This window comes from Pleurodeles waltl, chromosome 3_1, assembly GCF_031143425.1.
Source record: "Pleurodeles waltl isolate 20211129_DDA chromosome 3_1, aPleWal1.hap1.20221129, whole genome shotgun sequence".
NCBI classification, from domain to species: domain Eukaryota; kingdom Metazoa; phylum Chordata; class Amphibia; order Caudata; family Salamandridae; genus Pleurodeles; species Pleurodeles waltl.
In genome coordinates, this window is record NC_090440.1 from 607,533,224 (window position 1) to 607,557,127 (window position 23,904).

General features: G+C 46.1%; 1 protein-coding gene across 1 annotated transcript in view; it reads left to right on the top strand.

Moving 5' to 3' along the window:
- Nucleotides 1–23,904, top strand: part of LOC138284363 (mucin-2-like) — a 1,502,605-nt gene that overhangs the window by 559,106 nt on the left and 919,595 nt on the right. The window contains exon 26 of the mRNA XM_069223056.1: nucleotides 5,194–5,322. Coding sequence (XP_069079157.1) covers nucleotides 5,194–5,322 — 129 coding nt within the window. The remainder of the gene's footprint in view (nucleotides 1–5,193; nucleotides 5,323–23,904) is intronic.

Genomic DNA, 23,904 nt, shown 5'->3' on the forward strand with positions numbered 1-23,904 from the left:
TTTTTGGTCCTGAGACTTCAAGGAACAGGAGGCAAGCTCTATCCAAGCCCTTGGAGAGCACTTTCACAGCCAGACAAGAGTTCAGCAAGGCAGCAGGGCAACAGCAAGACAGCAGTCCTTTGTAGAAAGCAGACAGGTGAGTCCTTTGAGCAGCCAGGCAGTTCTTCTTGGCAGGATGTAGTTTCTGGTTCCGGTTTCTTCTCCAGCAAGTGTCTGATGAGGTAGGGCAGAGGCCCTGTTTTATACCCAAATGTGCCTTTGAAGTGGGGGAGACTTCAAAGAGTGGCTAAGAAGTGCACCAGGTCCCCTTTCAGTTCAATCCTGTCTGCCAGGGTCCCAGTAGGGGGTGTGGCAGTCCTTTGTGTGAGGGCAGGCCCTCCACCCTCCCAGCCCAGGAAGACCCATTCAAAATGCAGATGTATGCAAGTGAGGCTGAGTACCCTGTGTTTGGGGTGTGTCTGAGTGAATGCACAAGGAGCTGTCAACTAAACCTAGCCAGACGTGGATTGTAAGGCACAAAAGGATTTAAGTGCAAAGAAATGCTCACTTTCTAAAAGTGGCATTTCTAGAATAGTAATATTAAATCCGACTTCACCAGTCAGTAGGATTTTGTATTACCATTCTGGCCATACTAAATATGACCTCCCTGCTCCTTTCAGATCAGCAGCTGCCACTTCAACAGTGTATGAGGGCAGCCCCAATGTTAGCCTATGAAGGGAGCAGGTCTCCCAGTAGTGCAAAAACGAAGTTAGGAGTTTTACACTACCAGGACATATAACTACACAGGTACATGTCCTGTCTTTTACCTACACAGCACCCTGCTCTAGGGGATACCCAGGGCACACATTAAGGGTGACTTATATGCAGAAAAAGGGGAGTTCTAGGCTTGGCAAGTACTTTTAAATGCCAAGTCGAGGTGGCAGTGAAACTGCACACACAGGCCTAGCAATGGTAGGCCTGAGACAAGGAAAAGGGGCTACTTAAGTGGGTGGCACAATCCGTGCTGCAGGTCCACTAGTAGCATTTAATCTATATGCCCTAGGCACCTGGAGTGCACATGACTGGGGACTTATAAGTAGATTAAATAGTTCAATCAGGTATGAACCAAAGTTACCATGTTTAGAGAGAGAGAGCATATACACTTTATCACTGGTTAGCAGTGGTAAAGTGCGCAGAGTCTAAAAACCAGCAAAAACAGTATCCAAAACGAGGAGGGAGGCAGGCAAAAAGTTAGGGGTGACTACCCTAAGGCTGTCAGGTCTAACATGGATTACCTCACACAATCAGAAAGCTAATATGCAAGAGGCATGCTATTGCCAATGCTTGTTAATACGCCTTGACCCAAGCTTCATATTTAGTTTACATATTAATTATCAAATGTGTTCACCTGAGGAAAAGAAATTCTTTAAATACATTTAGAAATATGATTAAATACTATTTTAAAAATAGATGTATTGCTGCAAAGACAATAAATGATAAAGATAATGAGTAAAAAGCAGTACTTTCAAAAATTCCTTTGCAGAAATAGAATAGAACTCCCTGTATGAGTGTGCACTACTACCTATGAAAAAACCCTTGCCTTTCGAAATAAATTACAATAAACCACTACCATCAGATCAAAACCTCATATATTTAGTATGAAGTGTAGAGTTCAAAACAAGTCACAAATCCAACAAATGTTAGTTCCATCTGAAAATTTGGAAATCAAGTTTTCATTCAAGAAAGTTACAGAGCGAGCAAACAACCCCCTTTCAATTAGCAAAATCATATACAACTGGAGACACTGTTTGTTTATATAGGAGGTTCAAGTTTAAGAAAACTTACAACCATCATTTGGTTTATTTTATGTACTCTGAAAGTGGAAACTTAGAAGTTCACATTAAACTCATCCTTGACAAATGAATTCTCGAAGGGGCACAAAGACTGAAATGATGCTCAGTGACAAGAAAAGGAAGGCAGTGTGACTGGGGGGCTTGCTTCCAGATAGAAAAATAGAATTTTTAAGGTCTCATGACAAGTCCTAACAGCATACCCGCTCAACAATGATGGCAATAGGTCGAGGCACTAAGAGAGAGGGGTGGAATGCAGCCCCAAGCAGTTGGCTAACATTAATCTAAGCGTTCAGTCCATCCCTTTTTGTAGTCGTCTAATCCAGTGGTTGTGAAGGGAAGGCTTTGTTGCTGGTCCGTTTTCATATATCATCTGACTCGAAGTCCTAAGGACAACAGTGGACAGAGGAGTAAATTAATTCTGTTCACAAGGTGAGTTGTAAACAGCCACTGTTGAACGACTGCTCAAACCTCAAAGACAAGAAAAGCTGGGACCTCAACATCTTCGGATGTGAATTCTCAAGTTATGGGCCGTAGAGTGCAGGTGTTAAACTGCCCAGTGGACCATGACTGCAGGCATCGCCCTAGATCTTGAAGCCATTTTTAAGCTAATTCCTGAAGTTAAAGTAATGCTGTCAGCATGCTCAGTGTTTGAGGACATGCCATTTCAGCAGGAACACAAACCTAAGTCATTTTTTAAATAAGCCCCAATTAATTAAAAAGACTAGGATGAAAACAGCAAGGGTGTGCCAGGTCTGAGAATGATACCATGCTTTCTTAATGATCCCCATATTCTCTGGGTCTCTGTAGATGTCTAGGAAAAACCATTTTGTCAAGTAATGCAGGAATGTGTGAAACGTGAAGCCCTTGCCATGAAAAATGCCTGCCGGGGTTAGTTCTTTGTGTGAATCCTGAGCTTATTTGAGACCTAAGCACCAACCAGATCTGGAAGTGTACCTCACTTATGAACTGCGGTGGGATTATGCAGATATCCATCTTGGTGTTGGAAGTAGGTCATGTATTCATTCAAAAACATCATATAAGATTGACTGAAATATGGCTTAAGATAACTTGGAAGAGAGTGCATTTGGAAGGCCATTAAAAGACATGAATGGTTCACGATGTTGAAAAATACTTTCACCATATCATCCAACAGAGTGCTAAACTGTCATTGACCTAGAAATGAAGGCTTCGAGAACGCCTTTTTCAGCTGTAGCTCTGTCTACCATTTTAAACTATATATGCCATCTTGCAACAACCCAGAGTCCTGATCGTAGTGCTGTGGCGCTATCAAAAGCGAAATAGTTAACCTGATTTTCACTAGAGGTCCTACCATCAATATTCAGGGCTTTCCATCCAAAAGTGATAACGGGGCAAGCCAACAACAATGCTACAACGCACAGAGTCGGCAGGATAGTCATCCAGCTTTTCAAACATAGTAGGGCAAGACCAGTGGCGTAGCGTGGGGAGTGCAGGGGGGGCCGGCCGCACCGGGCGCAACATCTTGGAAGAGACTCGAGTGCTAAAATCCACGGGTTAGGGGGCGCAAATTACTTGCCTTGCCCCAGGTTAGGGGGCGCAAATTACTTGCCTTGCCCCGGGTGCTGACAACCCACGCTACGCCACTGGGCAAGACATCCAGTATGTTGCTAGTAGCTGGGAAGACCTCCATGCTTCCATAGTACTTCAAGGCACACAGCACCCAGGTGACAGGCAGGCGTTCTGCCGTGAGGCAACATTCAGTTGTTGTTCATCCTGCCACCTTGCATCCAATTTAGCATGGGAAATTCACTATTGCACAGCCCTCACTGGTGAAATTCCCATTGTAAAATAGCCTTGTGCGTATCTTTGTATTTTGTACACTGCCACCTGGCACATAGGGGGCCCTTCGTGATGTTAGCTTACTATATGCCAGCACCCCTCACTCACCTAAGTTTAGAAAGTTTGGTCCTTTACATTTGTTTCCTATTGGAGATTATACAATAAAATACCTCTTTACAGGTGGCTCGGTTTTTCCTTGTTTGTAAGGCAAGGTGGGGATGATGGTCTATTCTTCTGAGTCTCAAGTTGGTGGCAGATTACACCTGTCACTGTGTCTGCCAAGTATGCAGTGCTACTTCCTGCCCCCTCCTCACTTTATCGGAGGGATGGGGCTGCTCTATATTCCTCTGGGAAACTCCCTGTGCAGAACTGGATGTGGTGACAGGAGCAAGTACCCGTGAAGCCTTGTTGCTGCCCTGCCCATAAACAGTAGAGTATAGAGACAGGATAACCATAGCCACCCAAGAAGAGTTAATCTAGCATGGCAGGAGGAGCTGAAAGCATGATTAAGCTATGTGTAGTGCCTCCTCAACTCTTGCATGAATAGATTCTTCTCCCCACCTCTTTTGAGGGAAGTCGGACTGCATTCTCCCAATGAGTGAGGGCCAGCACCACACACCACTGAGTATTTGAATCAGCTAAGTACGACACTTCTCAAAGCTTGGTGGTATCAGGCATGGCACAGGAAGGTGAGGCGGTGCCACAAAATCTCTTGTCCAGTCCAAAACTGGAAAACGGACAGGTCTGCACCTGAGCTCAACCATGGTGTCCAAAAATAAGTGAGACATTTGGCGCATCTTCCAATGGCCATCATTAACAATATGAGTTTTCCATGCCAGTGCACTACTTCCCATGTACAAAAATGTAATGTGTTCTACTTCACTATGCATTGTAGCTTAGACGCTATGTATTGTACCTTTAGTGACTAATTAGGAATCAATACGTTATGAATAGATGACTGGGAACAACACGTGCTTTCCATATTTGTATTATTATTAATATTATTTATGAAATCCATTACTAGCATGCGAAGTATATAATATTTCTATAACGACCATATTTTTCAATCTTGAGTAGACTAATTAAAAACGTCAGTAAACTGTTATACTATCCCAATGAGAGTATGCGAACACATTGCAAAAAACTGATGCAGACTCTTATGAGAGGAAGGGACCTGGGCAGCAGGGCATGGTTGTCTGGTCCTGGTCTGGTGCTTGTTATGACATGCATCACTTATCCCCCAGAATGTGTACTCTGCTACAGCAGGTATACTGAGAATAATCATTGAGCATACATGCCCAAAATGTGCACAATTTTGGTCAATATTTCTAAAATTTCTATGCGGGGGCACCTTTATATTTGCTTCCTCGAGCTCTTCGGTCGGGTAGGGTGAGTTAGAAGCGGGGGGTGGGGGTGGGGGGGGGGGGGGTAATTCAATCAATGTTCGTACCATGGGCATTAGATGAAGAAAACAGAATAGTAAAATGGTAATTGGTTTTTTTTTCTCGCAAATTAACATTTTTTCTATATGCTTCTCAACCAGCAATCTTCTGCGACTACTACAACTTTAAAGGAAACTGCAGGTGGCACTACCTGGCCTGTGGTGCTCCCTGCGTGAAGACCTGCCACAATCCCAGTGGGCAATGCCTTTCTGAGGTACCAGGCCTGGAAGGTAGGACACCTCTTCATGACTCTGTGAGCTATGCGTGCTGTAGGTGCCATATAGTACATGTTGACCACTTATCTCCAGCTGCGGGGTGTTGGGAGGCAAGGCTTTTTTATTCCCAGAGAGGAGGACCTCCTGCCCATATTTCATTTTAAAGGGAAGTCTCATGTGTCTGACTGGAGAAATCCCACGAGTCTCTTTACTCAAGCACATATTGCATTACGGGACGGCTTTAGTCTTAAAAACAGACAAAACAGGGTTTCCTAAGAAGCCTCCACAGAGTTTGCGTCTCGTGTAACAACAGCTCTTTAAGTGTAGAATGGCTTGAGGCAGACATGTTCTGTTATTCTGCTTGCTTTCTAGTTTCTATAGAAATATTCGGGAGAGAAAACTACACTTGTTATTGCTCCGCTCTCCTGCGTTTTTGTAGTTTTTGTTAGGGAGCGAGAGGGCAAGTGCCTGGCTCAGATCCATTTTAGGTCGCCAGTTCCCATGGCATAAAAGCCGAGCCCGAAAAAGACATTTGGCTCTAGGAAGCTTTGAGATGTGCTTGGCTCCCGTCCTGTAGGTGATATGCATAAAGGCAGTATTCGAAAGTATTGTTCAGTCCTGACGGAGACTTGGTGCTCTGTGTTTCAGAAAGTTGGTGTGTTGTTGTTAAGCAAGTAGTCCAGGCAGTAGCTGGAAAGACGGGGAACACAATAATTTGTCTATCCTTTTATTGTCTGTTTACGTGCCAAAAGCTTCTTCCTTGCTCAAAGTACCAGGGTCGGAGCTGACCTAGAGGGTACTGATACAGTGCCCGAAGGGCTACCTGACAGTTTATGTTATACAGGGTACACGCGGGTAGATGGCATCTACCCACTATTTTGAAAGGGTGGATGTCATCCACCCTCCCGAAAAGTTGGACCTACAAAAATATGCTGAACCCAGCCTGGTGCAGGTTTCAAACACTGGGATACTTTCAGCAGCGGGTGCACAGTGTCTGCTTTCGTTCCAAGCAGCAAGGTGCAGGCAGGTGTGGAGGGCGCTTTGTTATTTTAAATTTCATCTGGGCCTAAAACAAAAGGTGAAAGATAAGGGGCCATAAGGCCTTCCTTTGTTCAGTATCCTGGCTGGGAGCTGTCTGGAGTTTCACAAACTAAATGCAAACGCAATGGAGGGGAAACAAAGGCACACAGCTTGTTCTTACTTTACAAGTACTTAAGGGACGTGTAGTTTTAGCTTTGTTCAGTCCCTGGATATGAGGCATAGATGCATTATAGGAATGTCAGATGTGTTGGTCTGTCCCAGTCTTTCCACAAATAAAAATTTGAATACCACCATTTCGTTTTATTTTGTTTTATCATGCATGGAGTCTGAGCTCTTTACATTACATGAACACATTATAAAATCGACCATAAATCACTCAAATGTGTAACTTCACGTACAAGGTGTGTTATATAAGATTTTGAGGATTATAAGGTTCTTAAGGGTGTACGGGTTATAAGGTGTAGGAATCACGTCTTTTATAGCTCACTGTGCTCAATTAGGATTACAATATATGAATTGCAAGTAACAAAAGTATCTTTGTGTTAAAAGGAATAACCCTCTTAGCTAGCTAAAATCTGTCATCTTCATGTTTCATATTGTGCTTTGCAGGAGACATATTAACCCTCTATGCTGCTTTGATTCAAAACTGGGACCAGATAAAACAGATCACACTAGCAAAAGTGTTAGCCTCCAGAGTTATCTTTCAATTATCATTATTTCCTGAGATATTCCGAGCACACAAGGATCTTCAAAAGGTGCCTTAACCCTATAAGATATTTTAAAATGCAGACTTTGCAAACAATTGAGCAGAATACAGTTACTCCCACGTTTCTCCTTGTTGCCTATTTCTCTCTGGCAGAGTTTTAAGTGAATAAGGTGAGGGCCAGATTTTGCATGGGGTTTGCATTTCTTTTTTGACACAACCCTGATGCATAATCTAATTTGTTAAATCTTGTAATGCACTCAAATGTACTCATGATAGACTTGCTAAACATGTGTAAGGTGTTAAGATCTGCTGTCACTTCTTGTGATGTCACTTCTTGTGAGTTTTTGGGTTGTGATGCCACTTCCTGCAATGCCACGTGTGATGCCATCTACTATGATGTCATAAGCCATAAAGTCATTTGTATACTGCCTAACTTGTTTAGTCCCTCAACTACTTTTTTAGGACTTGTGCCCTGATGTTTAATGTTATATATGTTACATGTTATGTTAGGTCAGTGTGTGGGTGGTTTTTTTTGGGGGCTGTTTGTGGGCCTGTTTTATAGTCAGCTGGGCTAATTTTTAAGACATGCCTAGACAGCACGCATGTGTTGTCTGCAAGACCTGTCGGAATGAGTATAGGACTTTGCTCCCGCCTGCCAGCTGCCTGCTGCCTGCCGCTTGCCATAGGTTGACGGCAGTGTCACTCTTGTTTTGCTGCCTCCTAACTGGCTTGGCAGCCAATACGTCACTTTCTGTACTTGGCTGAGGCGCACCGGCCAAGAACAGTTTAATTACGCCTGGAATGTTTTTCTGTTGTTTGGACTGAATATTTTTCCTGCCTCTCATGTTTGTTAGTAAGCACTCGTGTTCACGCATGCGGTTCATTTTCCGCGTTTGTCTCCACTGCACTCTGGGAAACTCATCCCATAATGCTTTGCAGGCATTCCTTTTACAGCACATTTTTGGCCATAACTCAGCCTGTGTAAGTCCTAGGGCAATAGGACCAACACCAAAGCATTCAGAACGAGGTGCTCTTTCTGTCCATTAGTCTAGAGGGGGGCCAAAAATCATAACCTCTTCCACTATTCAATGCATATTTAAACTTCACTCTTATAGCTGGAACCTTTGTTTTTTACAGCTGAGAGTTTGTGTTAGAAGGGCTTTGATAGTTGCCCCAAGGCACTACTAACTTAGTAGGCTCCACAGAGACATTTAGCCATGACCAGTGGTATTGCACCTTCTGCTAATGCATAAACACAGTTATTTCTGATAAAGGTTTAATGTATGCACAAACACAGTTTATTTCTGATAAAGGTTTTATGTACTGCATGGCTAAATATTTCAGCAATTTCACTGAGGACCTGGTACTTCTCAAGCTTTTTCTGGGTTTGGAGGATATTCTGAGCTTATGGCGTCAGAAGTTCTGACAGCATTCTGTGACACTGTACTCTGAGTGCTTTTGGCTCCAAAGGGACATCTAGCCACAGCCAGTGGTACTGCGCCTTCTGCTGCTGACCCTACAGTGACATCCAGCCATGACCAGTGGTACTGCACCTTCTGCTGTTGACTCTACAGGTACATCTAGAAATGACTTGCAGCACTACACCCTGGTGCCGTTGACTCCACAGTTAAATTATATTTGCTAGACTTGGCATCCTTGGCATGGTCTCGCCTAACTTTTTGCCCCTGTTTCCCAGGTTGTTGATGTATGCTGGACTCTGTTGTTGCTGTTTTTGTTACTCTGGACACTTTACCACTGCTATCTAGTGCTAAAGTGCAAGCGCTCCTATGTAAGATGTAGGTGTAATTGACTTTCCGTGATTGGCATATTTGATTTACTAGTAAGTCCCTAGTACAGTATACTAGAGGTGCCCAGGACCTGTAAATCAAATGCTACTAGTGGGCCTGCAGCACCAGTTGTGCCACCCACATTAGCAGCCCTGTAAACATGGCTCAGACCTGCAACAGCAGTGTCTGTGTGTGCAGTTTAAACTGCCAATTCGACTTGGCAAGGGTACTCCCTTGCCAGGCCTAAACCTTCCCTTTTTATACATGTAAGGCACCCCTAAGGTAGGCCCTACGTAGTCCCAAGGGCATGGCGCAGTGTATGTTAAAGGTGGGACATATACTTATGTGTTGTACATGTCCTGACAGTGAAATACTGCCAAATTATGTTTTCACTGTTACAAGGCCTATCTCTCTCATAGGTTAACATAGGGGTGCTTTAAATATGATTAAAGTACATATTCCCTTTGGGAGCAGATACAAATTTGGAGTTTAGGGTCTCCGAACTCACAATTTAAAAATATATCTTTTAGTAAAGTTTGTTTTTTGATTGTGTATTTGAAAATGCCACTTTTAGAAAGTAAGCATTTTCTTGCTTAAGCCATTCTGTGACTCTGCTTGTTTGTGGATTTCCAGTCTTAGTCAGTTTGACAGTTGGGCTGTTTGCACCTCTCCTCTAGACAGTGACACAAAGGGAGCTGGGGTGTAGCCTGTATATCCTGATGGGCCATCTTGGCTGAGGGGAGGAGAGGAGTGGTCACTTACACCTGAAAGGGCTGTTCCTGCCCTCACACAATGCAGTCTCCAGCCCCTGGTGTGTGTCTGGGGACTGGCCTGGGCAAGGCTGGATCTTGAAAACAACAGAGACTTTTCTTTGAAGTAGGCCTACTTCAAAGGCTGAAAGGGGGTATAAGAAGAGCACCCAAAACCGATGAAAATTAGATCACTTCTGGAATCAAGAGGAACCTCTGCCAAGGAGAAGAACTGAAGAGCTGAAAATAAGTGCTTCCCCTGCCTGTGACTGTGCGTTGTTGGTCTATCCTGAAATTTTTGCTTCTGCCTGTGAAAGAGGACAAAGACTGAACTTTGTTGTGCATTCCTGCTTGAGAAGAATCTCTAAGGGCTTGGACTGAGCTTGCCTCCTGTTGTTGAAGTCTCAGGGACAACAAAGACTTCTCTCTACTAGCACTTGGGCTTTCTGCTGAGAGTCCTGCCTGCCAAGTGGTGCCCTAACCTTTATCTGGGCCCTTGAAAGGTGCAGCTGATGGTAAAGGACAGAAATCCATGCAAAGACCGCTGTGCGGGAAAACTTTTGATGCACCACTCGCCTTGCGGCTGATTAACGACAAACCTCTGGCCTCGCAGCTAAAATAGACGCTCCACCTGCATCACGGCTGGAAGATCGACGCAACGCCGCTGGAAAAACAACACGCAACACTTGCACTAGCTGCTGTTAATGACGCAAGCCCTCCACACAGTGCGGTTTCTTGCGACTATATTTTAACGCAACATCGCTGGGGGCAGAAAATCAACGCAAAGCCTGGCCAGACCTGAGTTGCCGGTCAAGATCAATGCATCGCACTCTTGCAGGAGACACACGCCGGCCCGACCGGAGGAGGAACGATGCACATTCTCGCTTGCAGGTGAGAAATCAATCTATCGCTGGCCTTTTTCGATGCACACTCACCCGTGTAGCTTTATTTTGATGCTACCCAGGTACTTTAATGAAATAACAGTGTTCTCACTGTTTTCTAAGGATTAAGACTCTTATTATTTTTTATATATTCATAACTTGACTTGTGTATGTTGGATTGTTGTCGTTAGGGTCTTGTTTTGTTTAGATAGATATTGCCTATTTTTCTAAACCTGTGCTGTGTCATTTTGTAGTATTTTCACTGAGTTGCTGTGTGTGTTGGTACAAATACTTTACACATTGCTTCTGAAGTTAAGCTTGCCTGCTCATGCCAAGTTACAAAGGTGGTGAGCAGGGGTAAACTGAGGGTAATTCTCCTTTACCCTGACAAAAGTGAGGGTCCTTGCTTGAAAAGGGGGTAACCTGACTGCCAACCAAAGACCCAATTTCTAACAATATTTAAAAGGCCTGCTATAAAACACTATGCCCTCAAGGGGATGATTATATGGTTACACTGCAGTGTTCATTATCATTCTTTTAAATGGGCTTTTGCCCTCTAGGGGCTGAATATGTGGTTATATGACCATGTTTCTTCCCAATTCTATTTTTCCTGTGGTGCTCTTTAGGGGCTATTTAGACCATTACAGTCTAACACCAAGTGTATGAAGGAATGCACAAACACAGTTTATTTCTGATAAAGGTTTAATGTGCTGCATGACTAAATATTTATAAGGTCCCATATGCAAGGTTGTCAGTATCATTTACAATGCCAACAGCTCTAATGCTCGCTAATGCGAGACCTATTACATTGCAAATGCTTGTTACTGTTTAATTTCCTGGTGTGAAAACGACCATGGCCTGCAGCAAGCATAAATAGATGCATTCTTCTCTTCATACCTCGTAAAACACTTGTACAGTGTGTTTTTACAAGATGAAAACTGCCCCAATTTGCAAATATGGGACGCTTTATTAGCTATCTAGTCCACTTTTATTTTGGTGACTAGCCCTATTTTCTGTCCCTGTCCATCTGAGTTCGAGTAGTGATAACTACTACCTGAGTAATAATTGGGAAGTAGGATATAGTGCATCAGCACTGAAACAACTGACAGGCATCCAGGCATAGAAGGGATTTTATTCCACCTCTGAACAACATGCTTGTCCTATTGGTGAAATGTTCTTTTTCCGCCATAGATGGGGGGCACTTCAGAACTTGGTCACTCAACACATTATACAGGTGTTGGCAACCAGCATTCCGGACATCATGGGACCTAGGAGAGAAAACAAGGTTATATAACACATATTCTTAGCGAAACAAAGGACAAGGACTGGCTATTGAAAGGAGTGGTTAGGAGCTGGAGGCATGATGTTTTCTTTCCAACTTGGGTCAAGTCCAAGTATTTTATAGGCTAAGATAAAGGTTAGGATATTCAAGAAGTAGGGTTTGGTCCAAGCAGCTGATGCACCCATTGTGCTGTACTTCATTCTTCATAACCCAGGGGAACATGCACAGTTGTGCTGGCTCAGCGCTGAGCTGAACATTTGTTTTTATTTGTTTGCAGTGTATAAAGTGCATACATTTATTTCAGAATTTCTCCGATCTAAAATATGAACTGCAGACAGCACAGCTTATGAACAGAGAAAGGCAACCATTGCACACTATTTCCGGCTTGTGCTGTCTGCATTTCACACTTTAACTCAGAAATTTAAAATTAAGTGTAAGCACTTAAGAAACTACAAAATCCTAAAAAGAACATACCCCGGCCACTGCCCTAATCCAGTGCATCTTTTAATAATACATCATCAGGTGTCTTTGCAAAGTGATTGACGGAAAAAGTCCTCATTAATACTTAGTTATGGACTTAATCAAGAACAAGTAGTAACCGGTCAAAAATGATTTCCTAGCTGGTCAACAGTGTTGAACGCATAACTCTGAGTCTCCACTACATTTCCCCACCATCTGACATAATCCTGAGTCATAAGAGGACTAAGCGGGTAACGAGGTAGACATCATCTTGTTTTTTGACAATAGCAAACAAATAGACGGTCTTCTATCTCCGAAGGCAAAGACAGAATACAAAACTTTGAAGGGGAATTGTATTTAAAGGGATAATGGTATTTAAAGGGGGAATTGTACTTGGTTACACGATCATAGATTTGCGCTTTAGACTCTATTGACCATAGAGTCGCCAGTGAGATTGGCACTCTAGTGGTCATTTACAGAGCTTTAAGGCAGTCCTTAATTTGTGCTTTCTGTGTCCGGTGCTGAGCACCGGCACTTATTTTTGAGGGCCGGGTCTTATTCTTCGGCCTCAATCATTTGCAGCGAGCAAAAGACACATACGGAACAGATGGATGAAGGGAAAAAAGAAAAAGTGTCACAAAGGGAGTAAGTAGAAAGCTGCAAGAGTGAGCTAAAGGGGCAGGGAGGGGCTTTATATGGATTGAAGAGGCCGAGATGGCTACAGGATTACGCCGCCTCAGTATTCCATTTCACACATTTAATTGCAGCAGCCGCGTGTTTAAGAGGAGGGCTTTGAGCACCAGCACCTTTTTATTTACAAATTAAGCACTGCTTTAAGGGTACCTACCAGGGGCCAGTATCCCTGCTCGAACCCTGCTCAAACCCCCTTAAAAATGGTTACTCAGATTAATCCTTATTTTCGCTTAGGCTTAAAATTTCCCAGCACAACTGTCCCCCTTCATGGCCAGGAAAAGAGATTTGTACTGCCCTGTCTGCAGTTTTCCATTCTGCAGACCAGAGGAAGTAAGAGCCATAATGCCTGGGCCGAGAAAACTGTACCTCGCACTGATCACCTGTAGATCCCTATCATGCCATACGTTTGAGCTATTCACACTAACCAAGGAACAACTGGATGTCCTGTTTCTAACAGAAACGTGGTTACATGACAGTTCTACACTAGACAGCAATTAAGCATTCCCCCAGGATATGTGGACAACACCTAACTTGTTGACTCCCTTTCCCCGGAGACAGGCTTACAACAAGAACAACTGTGTTTAGAGAATGTTGCATGGGGTATGGCGAACCACTCACTTACGCTGAACAGAGATAAACAGGTGATGATTTTACGAAATAAACTAAATCCACAAATTACCACCGGATGGCCAGTGTCTGAAATCCCCATCTATCAAGCCCCTATTCTCCATGAAGAGCCTAAGCATGTGGTTGGATAGCTCCTTATCTGTGGAAGCTCAAGTTAACAAAAAACTAACAGCATCAAAACCCCATGTAAAATTGTTGATCTCCTACCCATACATTTTAGGAGAACAGTGGTCCAAACATTGATTCTTTCCAGACTGGACTATGAGAACTCCCTGTATCTGGGTTCAGATGAATACATTATTAAGAGACTCTAGTTGATCGAAAATATGGCAGCAAGGTTGATATTTAAACTAACCAAATACTTCTCTGTACACTCCCCGGCAAAAGGTGCACTGGCCTTGCTTGGACTGGCTTCTAGTAGAGGAGAGGATCAAGCTTAAGGCACTTTATCTGGCTCATATAGGAATTAACCATAAAGGGCCCTCGCAGATTAAGGACATTTTGGCACCTTACTCCCCTTCGAGGACCTTAAGATTTTCCAATGCATGACTACTGAAGGTTCCACAAATCCAAAGAACCAGATGGGGAGGTAGATCCTTCTCTTATTTGAACCCAAAGCTTAAAACATGACTATACAGCACTAGCCTTCCTGCTACTTCAGCTGAAGCTCACTAGTGTATGCTGTGACACACTCAGTGCTGGGAAGCCTTCAGGTAGCTATGCGCTTTATAAATCTGCATAGCATAGAAAACAGGAGCTACCAGTTGCATTTTCTCTGAGCACACAGTGCTTCAGGATGGCCACTGGTTAGGGTGACGACTGAGAAGAGAGGTTAGGTTGTAGCATTGAGGAGTGCCCAAGGCAGTGAGACGTGGGCTGAGCTACTTTCAAAATTTCCTTCTGCTATACATAATTGTATCTGTGCCTACCTACTGAATAAAGCCTCCTGTCACCTATCAAGCTATCTGTTTGTTGGTCTACTTCCCACGTGGCAACTTTTTTTATTACAATGGCATCAAGATTAAAACAACCCAGCGGGTGAAGCATATACTCTCTATTACTCTTTAAAGGGTGATGCCTGTACGAACTTGATCCCATCAGTTCATTTTCCCTCCTGGTAGCTCTGAGGTAATATCCTAAAGAACGCTTGTGAATCAGGATCCAGTATAGGCGCTATTGGGTATACAATGGGTTTTGGATGCCTAGAATTGTGGAATACCCTCCCAACCGTACCCATGTGGCATTGTAATCGCCAAAGTACTCCTGTCATGTTGGGTCTTACTGTACCAATGAGTGGGGAACTGAGTTCTATCCCACACCATTTGCCAGCTGTCAGCCTAATCTGTTTCTGGCCAGCTAGCAGTGCCTCAGAGCAGGGGTGATTTGTGGCAGCCGGGCGCATGGCATTGTGACCTCTTAGGGAAATTGTGGTGGATCAGATCTTATCCCTTTATCCCAGTTACATTCGCCTCACACATACAAAGACAAACAGAAGCATAAAATGGTTAAGAAAATGTTTAACCTGTGTCAGGTTTCTGGGGTTGCTGGACCCCCGATCGGTCTTTTCTTTAGCCCACTGCTTTTTATCAAAAACGCGCAGCTGAGCTCTTTGCACATGACCCTCGCTCAAGGCAGTCAATATCTTGGGCAGGAGAGTGCATCCGCGCAGCTGACTGGCTCCATGAGTACTTCCTGTTAAGTTCCTTGCAGGCTGCCATTTTACTGGGAGGTGCCTGGCTCCCTGCTCACTCGGCAGCCACCTTATAAGGGTGCCTACCCTCATTTTTAGTAATTTTATCCTTTAAATGTCCTCAACGTTATTTTAATTACAGTTTCATTTACCAGTATTTAACCCGCCACAGGGGAGCCTGTGTCAGGTTTCTGGGGTTGCTGGACCCCGATTCGGTCTTTTCTTTAGCCCATTGCTTTTTATCAAAAACGTGCTCCTGAGCACTTTGCGCACGCCCCAGCTCATGGCGGTCAATATCTTGGGCAGGAGAACGCAGCCCCGGACCGCACCATGTGCCAAAACCCCTGGTCGAACAGCCTCTAATCATGACCTTCCAATAATTTACTCATGGGAGATGCTATTAACTATGAATACAGTTAAGAGAAATGGCTGTGACCTCCTAGTGCCCTCCCTTAACAACATATTTAGTCCTATTGTCTGCTCGCCCTGCAATTGTCATTTATACCTGCACTAATCCACGCTCAGAAAGCACATAATACCATGTTTAACACGATCTGTCCGACATCCCAGCCTAATAAATGCAAAGGGAGGTTAAAAGGACTCCTCATCAATGCTCGCTCATTAGTCAAACACACTATAGAGTTATGTCTAATGATAGAGACACACAATCTTTCATTTGTATTTGTCACTGAAACGTGGGCCGACCCCTTCTCTCGCCCCACTATTCAAGCAGCCATACCTGACTGCTTTGCCATTTTCCACCTATCTAGACAGAGAAAGCGAGGTTGTGGATTACCTTTAATATATAATACAGAACTTCCAACTCAATGCAATCCGATGCCTTCCTCATTGTTGTAAGGTGTTTGTCTTTTCCATAACTGTTTCGGCTAATCAGACCTTCAGAGGTATGGTCATATACGACCACCGGGCCCCAGGGCTGTGTTCTTGACGGAGATTAGTAATCTGCTAGAAGCTAGTATTTTATGCTCTGACTTCGCATTTTAGGTGATTTTAACTTTCATCATGACGATGTACAAGAAAATGACACTGACCAACTTCTTCAAACTATGGGGGTGATTCTCACCCTGGCGGGCGGCGGAGGCCGCCCGCCAGAGTTCCCCCCTCCAAAATACCGCTCCGCGGTCGAAAGACCGCTGAGGGTATTTTGGGTTTTGCACTGGGCTGGCGGGCGACCGCCAAAAGGCCGCCCGCCAGCCCAGTGCAAAACACCCTTCCCACGAGGACGCCGGCTCAGACTTGAGCCGGCGGAGTGGGAAGGTGCGACGGGTGCAGTTGCACCCGTCGCAAATTTCAGTGTCTGCAAAGCAGACACTGAAATTCTTATTGGGGCCCTCTTACGGGGGCCCCGCGACACCCCATACCGCCATCCTGTTCCTGGCGGGAGAACCGCCAGGAACAGGATGGCGGTATGGGGTGTCAGAATCCTCCATGGCGGCGCAGCTTACTGCGCCGCCATGGAGGATTCATATGGGCAGCGGAAAACCGTCGGGAGACCGCCGGTTTTCCACTTCTGACCGCGGCCGAACCGCCGCGGTCAGAATGCCCAGCGGGGCACCGCCAGCCTGTTGGCGGTGCCCCCGTCATTTTAGCCCTGGCGGTCTTGGACCGCCAGGGTTAGAATGACCCCCTATGTCTGGTTTAGAACTTTCACAATTCTTAACTAGTCTCAAACACACAACTATACACAAATTAGATCGAATTTTCACAAACAACTCAGCGATTGGCCTCATTGGTCTCTTCCCTATTGTATGGTCCGATCTCCATGTGTGAGAAAACAGGGCTGATTGCAGAGGCCCCCTAACTTTTTGCCCCCATTTTCCATTTTTTGCTGGTGTTTTCCTGACTCTGATGGTGCCCTGGGTACTGCTAACCAGTACCAGGGCCTGTGCTCTGTTTAACATCAATATGCAAATTAGGCTAATTATAATTGGCTAAGTTGACCTACCTATAAGTCCCTAGTATATGGTAGGGCATGTAGGTTTAGGGACCACAGCATAGGTAGTGTACCCATATGTGCACTGCTGAGGTGCCCAGTGTCATTTTAAAGGCAGGCCTGCCTTGCTGGCTGCTTTTAAGTTAAAGTTATAAGCAAATTCGACTTTGGAATTAAAAGTAGTTCCAAAGTCTTAAACTACCTTACCTTTACATATAAGTCACCCCTAAGGTGTGCCCTATGTGCCCCTAGGGCTGGGTGCCATGTAACTATAAGCAGGGACCTTATAAAAATAGTTTTATAAGCCCTGGTGAGGTAAAAACAGCCAAATTAGTTTTTCCCTCATTGTAGTGAATGACCTCCTTAGGCTAGAATGGGGAGACTTCATTTTAATTTTAAAAGTCCCCTTAAGTAATCGATACCAAGAGTTTGGTATCAAATTAATTGTTATAATAAATCCCACAACTTCCAGTTGTTGGATTTAATATAACTTGTTCAGGTAAAGAGTTTTAAACTTTACCTGAAAAATTGCCAATTTCAGCCCTGCATTGTTTTTCCTGCTGTGCTCTGATTGGCCAGCCTCTGGCAGCCTGGCCAGGCTGCCTTGATGAGGTGTGAAGTGGCCTGGCTTCACACAAAGAGATGTGCCTGTGGGAGGGAATTTCCCCTCAGCAGATGGTGAGGCAGGAATGGGGAGGGCTGCCAAACTGGTCTTCAAAGGCAGAGAAGGACATTTGGAGCACCCCAGCAACACACCCACATCCTGCAACCCCAGACAACTAGGTGCCCCCTTGATTAGATTAGGAAGGGGCAGGAGAGGAATGTGTTTATGATTTTTAGCCACACCAGTGGGTGGGCTCAGCCAGATGTAACCTCCAAAAATCAGATTCAGCCATGATGGATTTTTGAAGAATGTTGCCTCCTAGGATTTATTTTTGCCACACTTCCCAGGAAGTGGTCATCACAGGGGGAAGGACCCTGCACCTGATTGGAGAATCAGGACAACCTTGTTTTTCACCCAGGAGCAAGGAAAAAACTAGCAGACCTGCACCCACACCTCAGTTCCCTACCACATCCCTACCAGGAAGAACTGCAGAAGAAGAAGGACTGCCCTGCTGGACTCCTGGCCTGCACCTGGAACCTGCACTCAGAAGGACTGCACCAGCTGCACACTTGGGCTTCACTACAAGAAGGACTTTGCCTGGCTTCAACTGGTTCAAGGAGGGACTCCCTGTTTGCTACAGGTGAAAAATTGCTAACCAGAGTCCCCCGCACCAACTCCTGAAGAAACCAACCAGCTGACCACTGTCCAGCAGCCAAAAAGGAGTTGTGCCAAGTGCTTTCTGGGAGTTGTAGTTCGCACCCTCAAGGATCATCTCAGAGCTTCTGGACCCTTGGGGTGAGCTGTGGACCCCAAAAGAACCTTAAATGAACATCTGGGAGAAGCCCCAGAAGTTTGGAGAAGTTTGGAGTACTTTTGAAAAAAAGCTCCATAGAGGGACTGACCCGCCGTGGAAACTCTAGCCGGCTTGCCTCAACCGCGACCCGGCCTGATTTGCAGGTTCATCCCGGTAAAGAAAATCTCAAAAAAAGAGACTAAGGGGGTCATTCTGACCCTGGCCGGTGGTGGAAGCCGCCGGCCTGGCTGGAACCGCCAGAATACCGCTGCACGGTCAAAAGACCGCCGCAGGTATTCTGGGTTTCCCGCTGGGCTGGCGGGCGACCGCCAGAAGGCCGCCCGCCAGCCCAGTGGGAAACACCCTTCCATGAGGATGCCGGCTCCGAATAGAGCCGGTGGAGTGGAAGGGGTGCGACGGGTGCAGTTGCACCCGTCGCGATTTTCAGTGTCTGCATGGCAGACACTGAAAATCATGGTGGGGCCCTGTTACGGGGGCCCCTGCAGTGCAAGCTGCGCCGCCATGGAGGATTCCCCAGGGCAGCGGAAAACCGGCGGTTCACGCCGGTTTTCAGTTTCTGACCGCGGCTGTACCGCCGCGGTCAGAATGCCCAAGGGAGCACCGCCAGCCTGTTGGCGGTGCTCCCGCGGTCGTTGGCCCTGGCGGATTTTACCGCCAGGGTCAAAATGACCCCCTAAGTCTGAAGGTAAAAAGTTGACCGGGACCTCTCAGCCAGCGTATCCGAGGAGGGTTCCAAGGACGTCGGATCAAGATCCAGGTTTACCCCGGTCGAAGGATTTTCACCTCGAAAAAACAACTAAGTCCGAAGGTAAAAATCTCTACCGAGGATTCCCGGGACGTGTATCCGGAGAAGGGTTCCAGGAGCTCGGATTGGACTGGCAGGTTCGTCCTGCTGAAGAAAATCTTCAGAAAAGAGACTAAGTCCGAAGGTAAACTTTTCACCAAGGCCTCCCGGGAGCTGTAGCCGAGCAGGGCTCCATCGCGGTCAGCCTTAAATTTGGACTTTTCCCCAGTTGAGGTGCAACCAGATGCCCCGATTGGCGATTTTTGTTTCTAGGCGCTTAAAAAACAATAATTCTTTAAAAATTCACATCTGCATTTCCCCTTATCCGATTTTATTCGTTTTTGTGTTATTTTAAAGATAAAAATATAATCTTTTCTTATAATTTGGTTTTGGATTTTTAAACTGTTTCCTGTGTTTTATTTAATTACTGTTTTGTGATATTTGAATGCTTTACACTCTGTCTCCAAAGTTAAGCCTTGTCGCTCGTCGCCAACCTACCAAGGGTTGAGCTGGGTTTAATATACTGAGACCTAACTGGACCTAAGTGGAGGTTAGTGGCCTATTGCTAAGTGTAGGTACCTACATGCCCTTACCAATAACCCATTTTCCAACATTTATGGTGCGCAGTGGTGGGATCCTGTACTTGTGTTCAGTATCACATTAGAGTTTTAAGTAAAGCAAATTAAAAATCCTTTAAATTGTCCTAGAGCAAAAATTGTTTTTATTTTTAATTTGGATTAATTTCAGTTATTGAATTTTTGTGATTTTTCTAAATTCTTGTTTCCAATTTTTGCAAAAAGCTTTTGTTGACACAAAACTAGGGAACCATGGAGCTTGATCTGGCTAGCCTACCCACACTGACAGTAGTCCAGCTTAGAGGGTTGTGTACTGAAAGAGGGTTGCCTGCAACCACTGACCTCAGGAAGCATGTCCTGATCAAATCCCTGATAGCATGGGCTGAGGCCCAAGAGGTAGGCCCAGAGGAAGCTCCAGAGTAGGAAGAAGTAGGGGAAGATGCTAGCTCCAACCACTCAGAGGAGGGAGGGCATCTGATCCTAAGTGAGGATGAGGAAGACCGGTCCTCATTACACACAGTCACTAGGGTCATGCCCAAAGCTAGTTGGGGGAAGGTGGTCCCTTCAGGAGGAGAGAACCTGTCCCTCAGGGAAAGAGAGCTGGAGGCCCAGCTAGCATTTATAGCTTTGGAGGCAGAGAAGCTCGCCCTAGAAAAGAAAAAGTGGGCAAAGAAAGAGAAAAGAGATGGTGGCAGCGACAGAGAAGCTGAGGTGTCCATGGGTGGGGTTTTTTGCCCCAGATTACCCAAGGGTGTGGTTCCTGCTTATGTGGAGGGGGATGACATAGGCAAGTGGTTGGAGGCCTTTGAGAGGGCACTCCAAATGAGAAGGGTTAGGCCTCATTACTGGGGTTCACTTCTATGGGAGTTGGTCCCCAACTCAGGGAGGGATAGGCTTCTGACCTTAAATGGGGAGGAGGCATATTCATACCCTAGTATGAAGAGGTGCTTAACCAGGAAGTTTCGTCTGACCCCAGAGCAGTATAGGATGAAGTTCAGGGACACACAGAAGGTCAATACCCAGTCTTGGGTTGACTTTGTGGACACCTCAGTTAAGGCACTAGAGGGCTGGATTCATGGTAACAAAGTAAATACTTATGAGGGGTTATACAATCTGATCATGAGAGAGCACATCTTGACCAATTGTACCCAAGAAAGGTTACGCCAGCATCTAGTTGACTCTAAGCTGACCAACCCTAGAGAGCTGGGGGAGGCAGCTGATGAGTGGTTGAGAACCAGGGTGGTTGTCAAGTCCCAGGTGGGAGACTCCAAGAAGGGGGGGTCAGGTCCCCAAAAACCTAAGGAGGGAGGTGGCACAGACCTCTAGAGCAGACATTGTGGTCCAATTTTGTATGGACTTGGTGCATATTAGAATAGAATGAGTAGTCCCTGTCCATGCTATGCTGTGTGCACCATATGTCATCCAGATACTAATGTGTCATCCAATCTCTCAAGCCCTCAGCTGTTCTGTGGTTGAGCGCCCCTGGCAGCGGCAGGATAGAACAGTCCAAGGTTGTGTCTAGAATAATGTTAAAGTTGCCCCCCAAGAAGCAGAGCCCGCCTCACAACTGTCCCAGCTGCATCAAGAGTGACCCCAAGAAGGATGTGTGGTCCTGATTTGGTGCATCTATGCTTCCCAGCACCACCTGTCGTTACCGCAGTCTCCACTCCACCAGGACATACCATCCGTCCTTATCTATTTGACCTTGAAGGGGGGCCCTGGCCATATGAGATCCCCCCCACAAATGCTGAATATGTTGTGATGTGCACCTGCCCCTGCTGGCACCACAGCTATTCTACCTCTACCTCTACCTTTGTGGCACTGTGTACTCAACACCTCTCGAGGTATATATGGAGTATGTGCCGCTTCACTGCTGACCCCATGTACAGTGTGTTCCATGTCATGAAAATGATGCTATGCTGTGTGTGGGCCATGAAGCATTTTGTAATAGGACTTCATCCCCTCTGTCTCCCCACCTTCCCATAGCATTCATTTTTCACCTTATTTTCCACCCCAAGACAACGAAACACAGTAACAATTGTCCCAAATCCAGACCCAAGATTAGTAAAGCAGCAGATGGATGCCCAAATGTTGACAGGCTTAAGTGGAAGTAGCACGTTTCTCTGTCATTCGGACTCCTGGGGGATGGCGGGTAGGCTCCAGCAGAAATTCAAAGTCCTCTTGTGTCGCTGGCCCCAATGTATTTTTCTCCACACCTGTGGGACGCCTCAATCAGGTGCAGAGGAGTAGCTCTCGTACCTTGGATCGAGGCAACAGTGGTGCCCCCGGGCGGCGACTCCCCTTTGAGCATGGGCCGCACCAGGCAGATGTGCTAAAGAGGTCATCTGCAGCCTGAGGAGGTGTCATCGGCGTGGAGCAACCCTCTTGCTCCGTGTCTTCAGTCTTCAACTCACCCAAGTGGTATTGTCAGAGTCAGATGGTCTGAAAACTGTAATCGTCATTGTTGCCGGCAGAACTGCTTCCCTGTCCTTATCTGCTTGCGACCTGGATGACTTCTGCAGTGTTCCGCTTTGGGAGGGCTTTCCGAGCATGGCACTTCTGCCCACGCTGTCTCCCTTCCCATTGTTCCCGGGTCTCCACCCCCCACACGGTATGTTTCCAGCCATGTCCAAGCCTCATCTGGGTCCAGGGAAAAGTGCATGTTCCCGTCGATCATATTTTTGAGCTTTGTCAGGAAAAGGAGTGAATAACAGAGCTCCTCTTCTCGCAGCGCCCTTTTTACTCCCAAGAAGGAGGTCCATGTGGGCTGTATTGCGGCGGTGAAGTCAAGAAATAGGATCAACGCCCATTGCTTTCTCTGAATGAGCCATCTGCTCTTGGCTGTTGCAGTATTGTGTCTCTTTCTTTGTAGTGCAACAACCTAGCCACAACTGGCCTAGGTGTGCATCCTGGGGCTGATGTCTGGGCAAGGACCCTATGTGCTCATTCTAGGCTGAAGAATTGTGTGAGTTAGGCGGGGGCCACTGCTGTGCACGTCTGATTCTCCAAATAGGTCACCATGTCTGGTCCCTCTGAATCCTTGGGGAGACCCACAACTTCGATGGTGTTGCACCAGTTGTGCCCTTTGCGTTTTCTCCAGCCTATCCGCTCTGATAAGCCTGTTAATTGCACTTTCACTGCCTGCTGCGCTGGTTGCAGTGCATTTACGGCCACCTCCGAGTCTTTAACCATGTCTACCAATTTCTGATGATCGGCGTGCCACAGGCCTAGCTTCACCGACATGTGCCAGTACCTCTTTGGAGGGTAGTTTTTGAGTCCTCAATGGCCCAATGGATTTTTCCAGAGTCAGCTGCAGCAAATGGGGCAGGGGGTCCAAGGACATCTCCACATCCAGCAGGCCCCACTGTATCTCCAGCACAATTTGTTGCAGACCCGGGTTCTGGCTTTTGGTTTGACCATCTCCTTTATGGATGTAAGGCCTATGACAGGGCCAATCGCCTCGTTGGTCCCATGGAAGGGGAGTGTCCAGTCTGCTACTACCAGAAAGGCCCTTTGTCTCTCACAGGGCCTTTCCAATCCACAGCCATCCCTATGGGCTTAGGCTGCGTGCTCCAGCTCCAGGCACACCCTCAGTATCGCTCCCTCCTTTGTCACTGGGCCCAGATCTGGGTATCTCTATGGCTGAGCTGTCACTCCTCCTGGTTCACTTAGGCCCTGCAGCCTACCAAATCCATTCATGGGCCTAGCCGGCGTTACAACTTCCCTGGACCCGGTTGAGATCCACCATGGGGTCAGCTGGCATCATCCCCTGGGCCCTTGGTGGGCCTCCCATGCGTGGTAAGGTCCTAGGCTCTTTTGCTTCAGCTTTCTTTCCCCTGTCACAGGGAAAGGATCAAGTCCAGCATGGTAGGGGGCCTCCAAAGACTCCCTGAGTGTCACTGATGTCAACGGGGGGGGCACTGTGTCCAGGGCACTTACCCCCTGCACCAA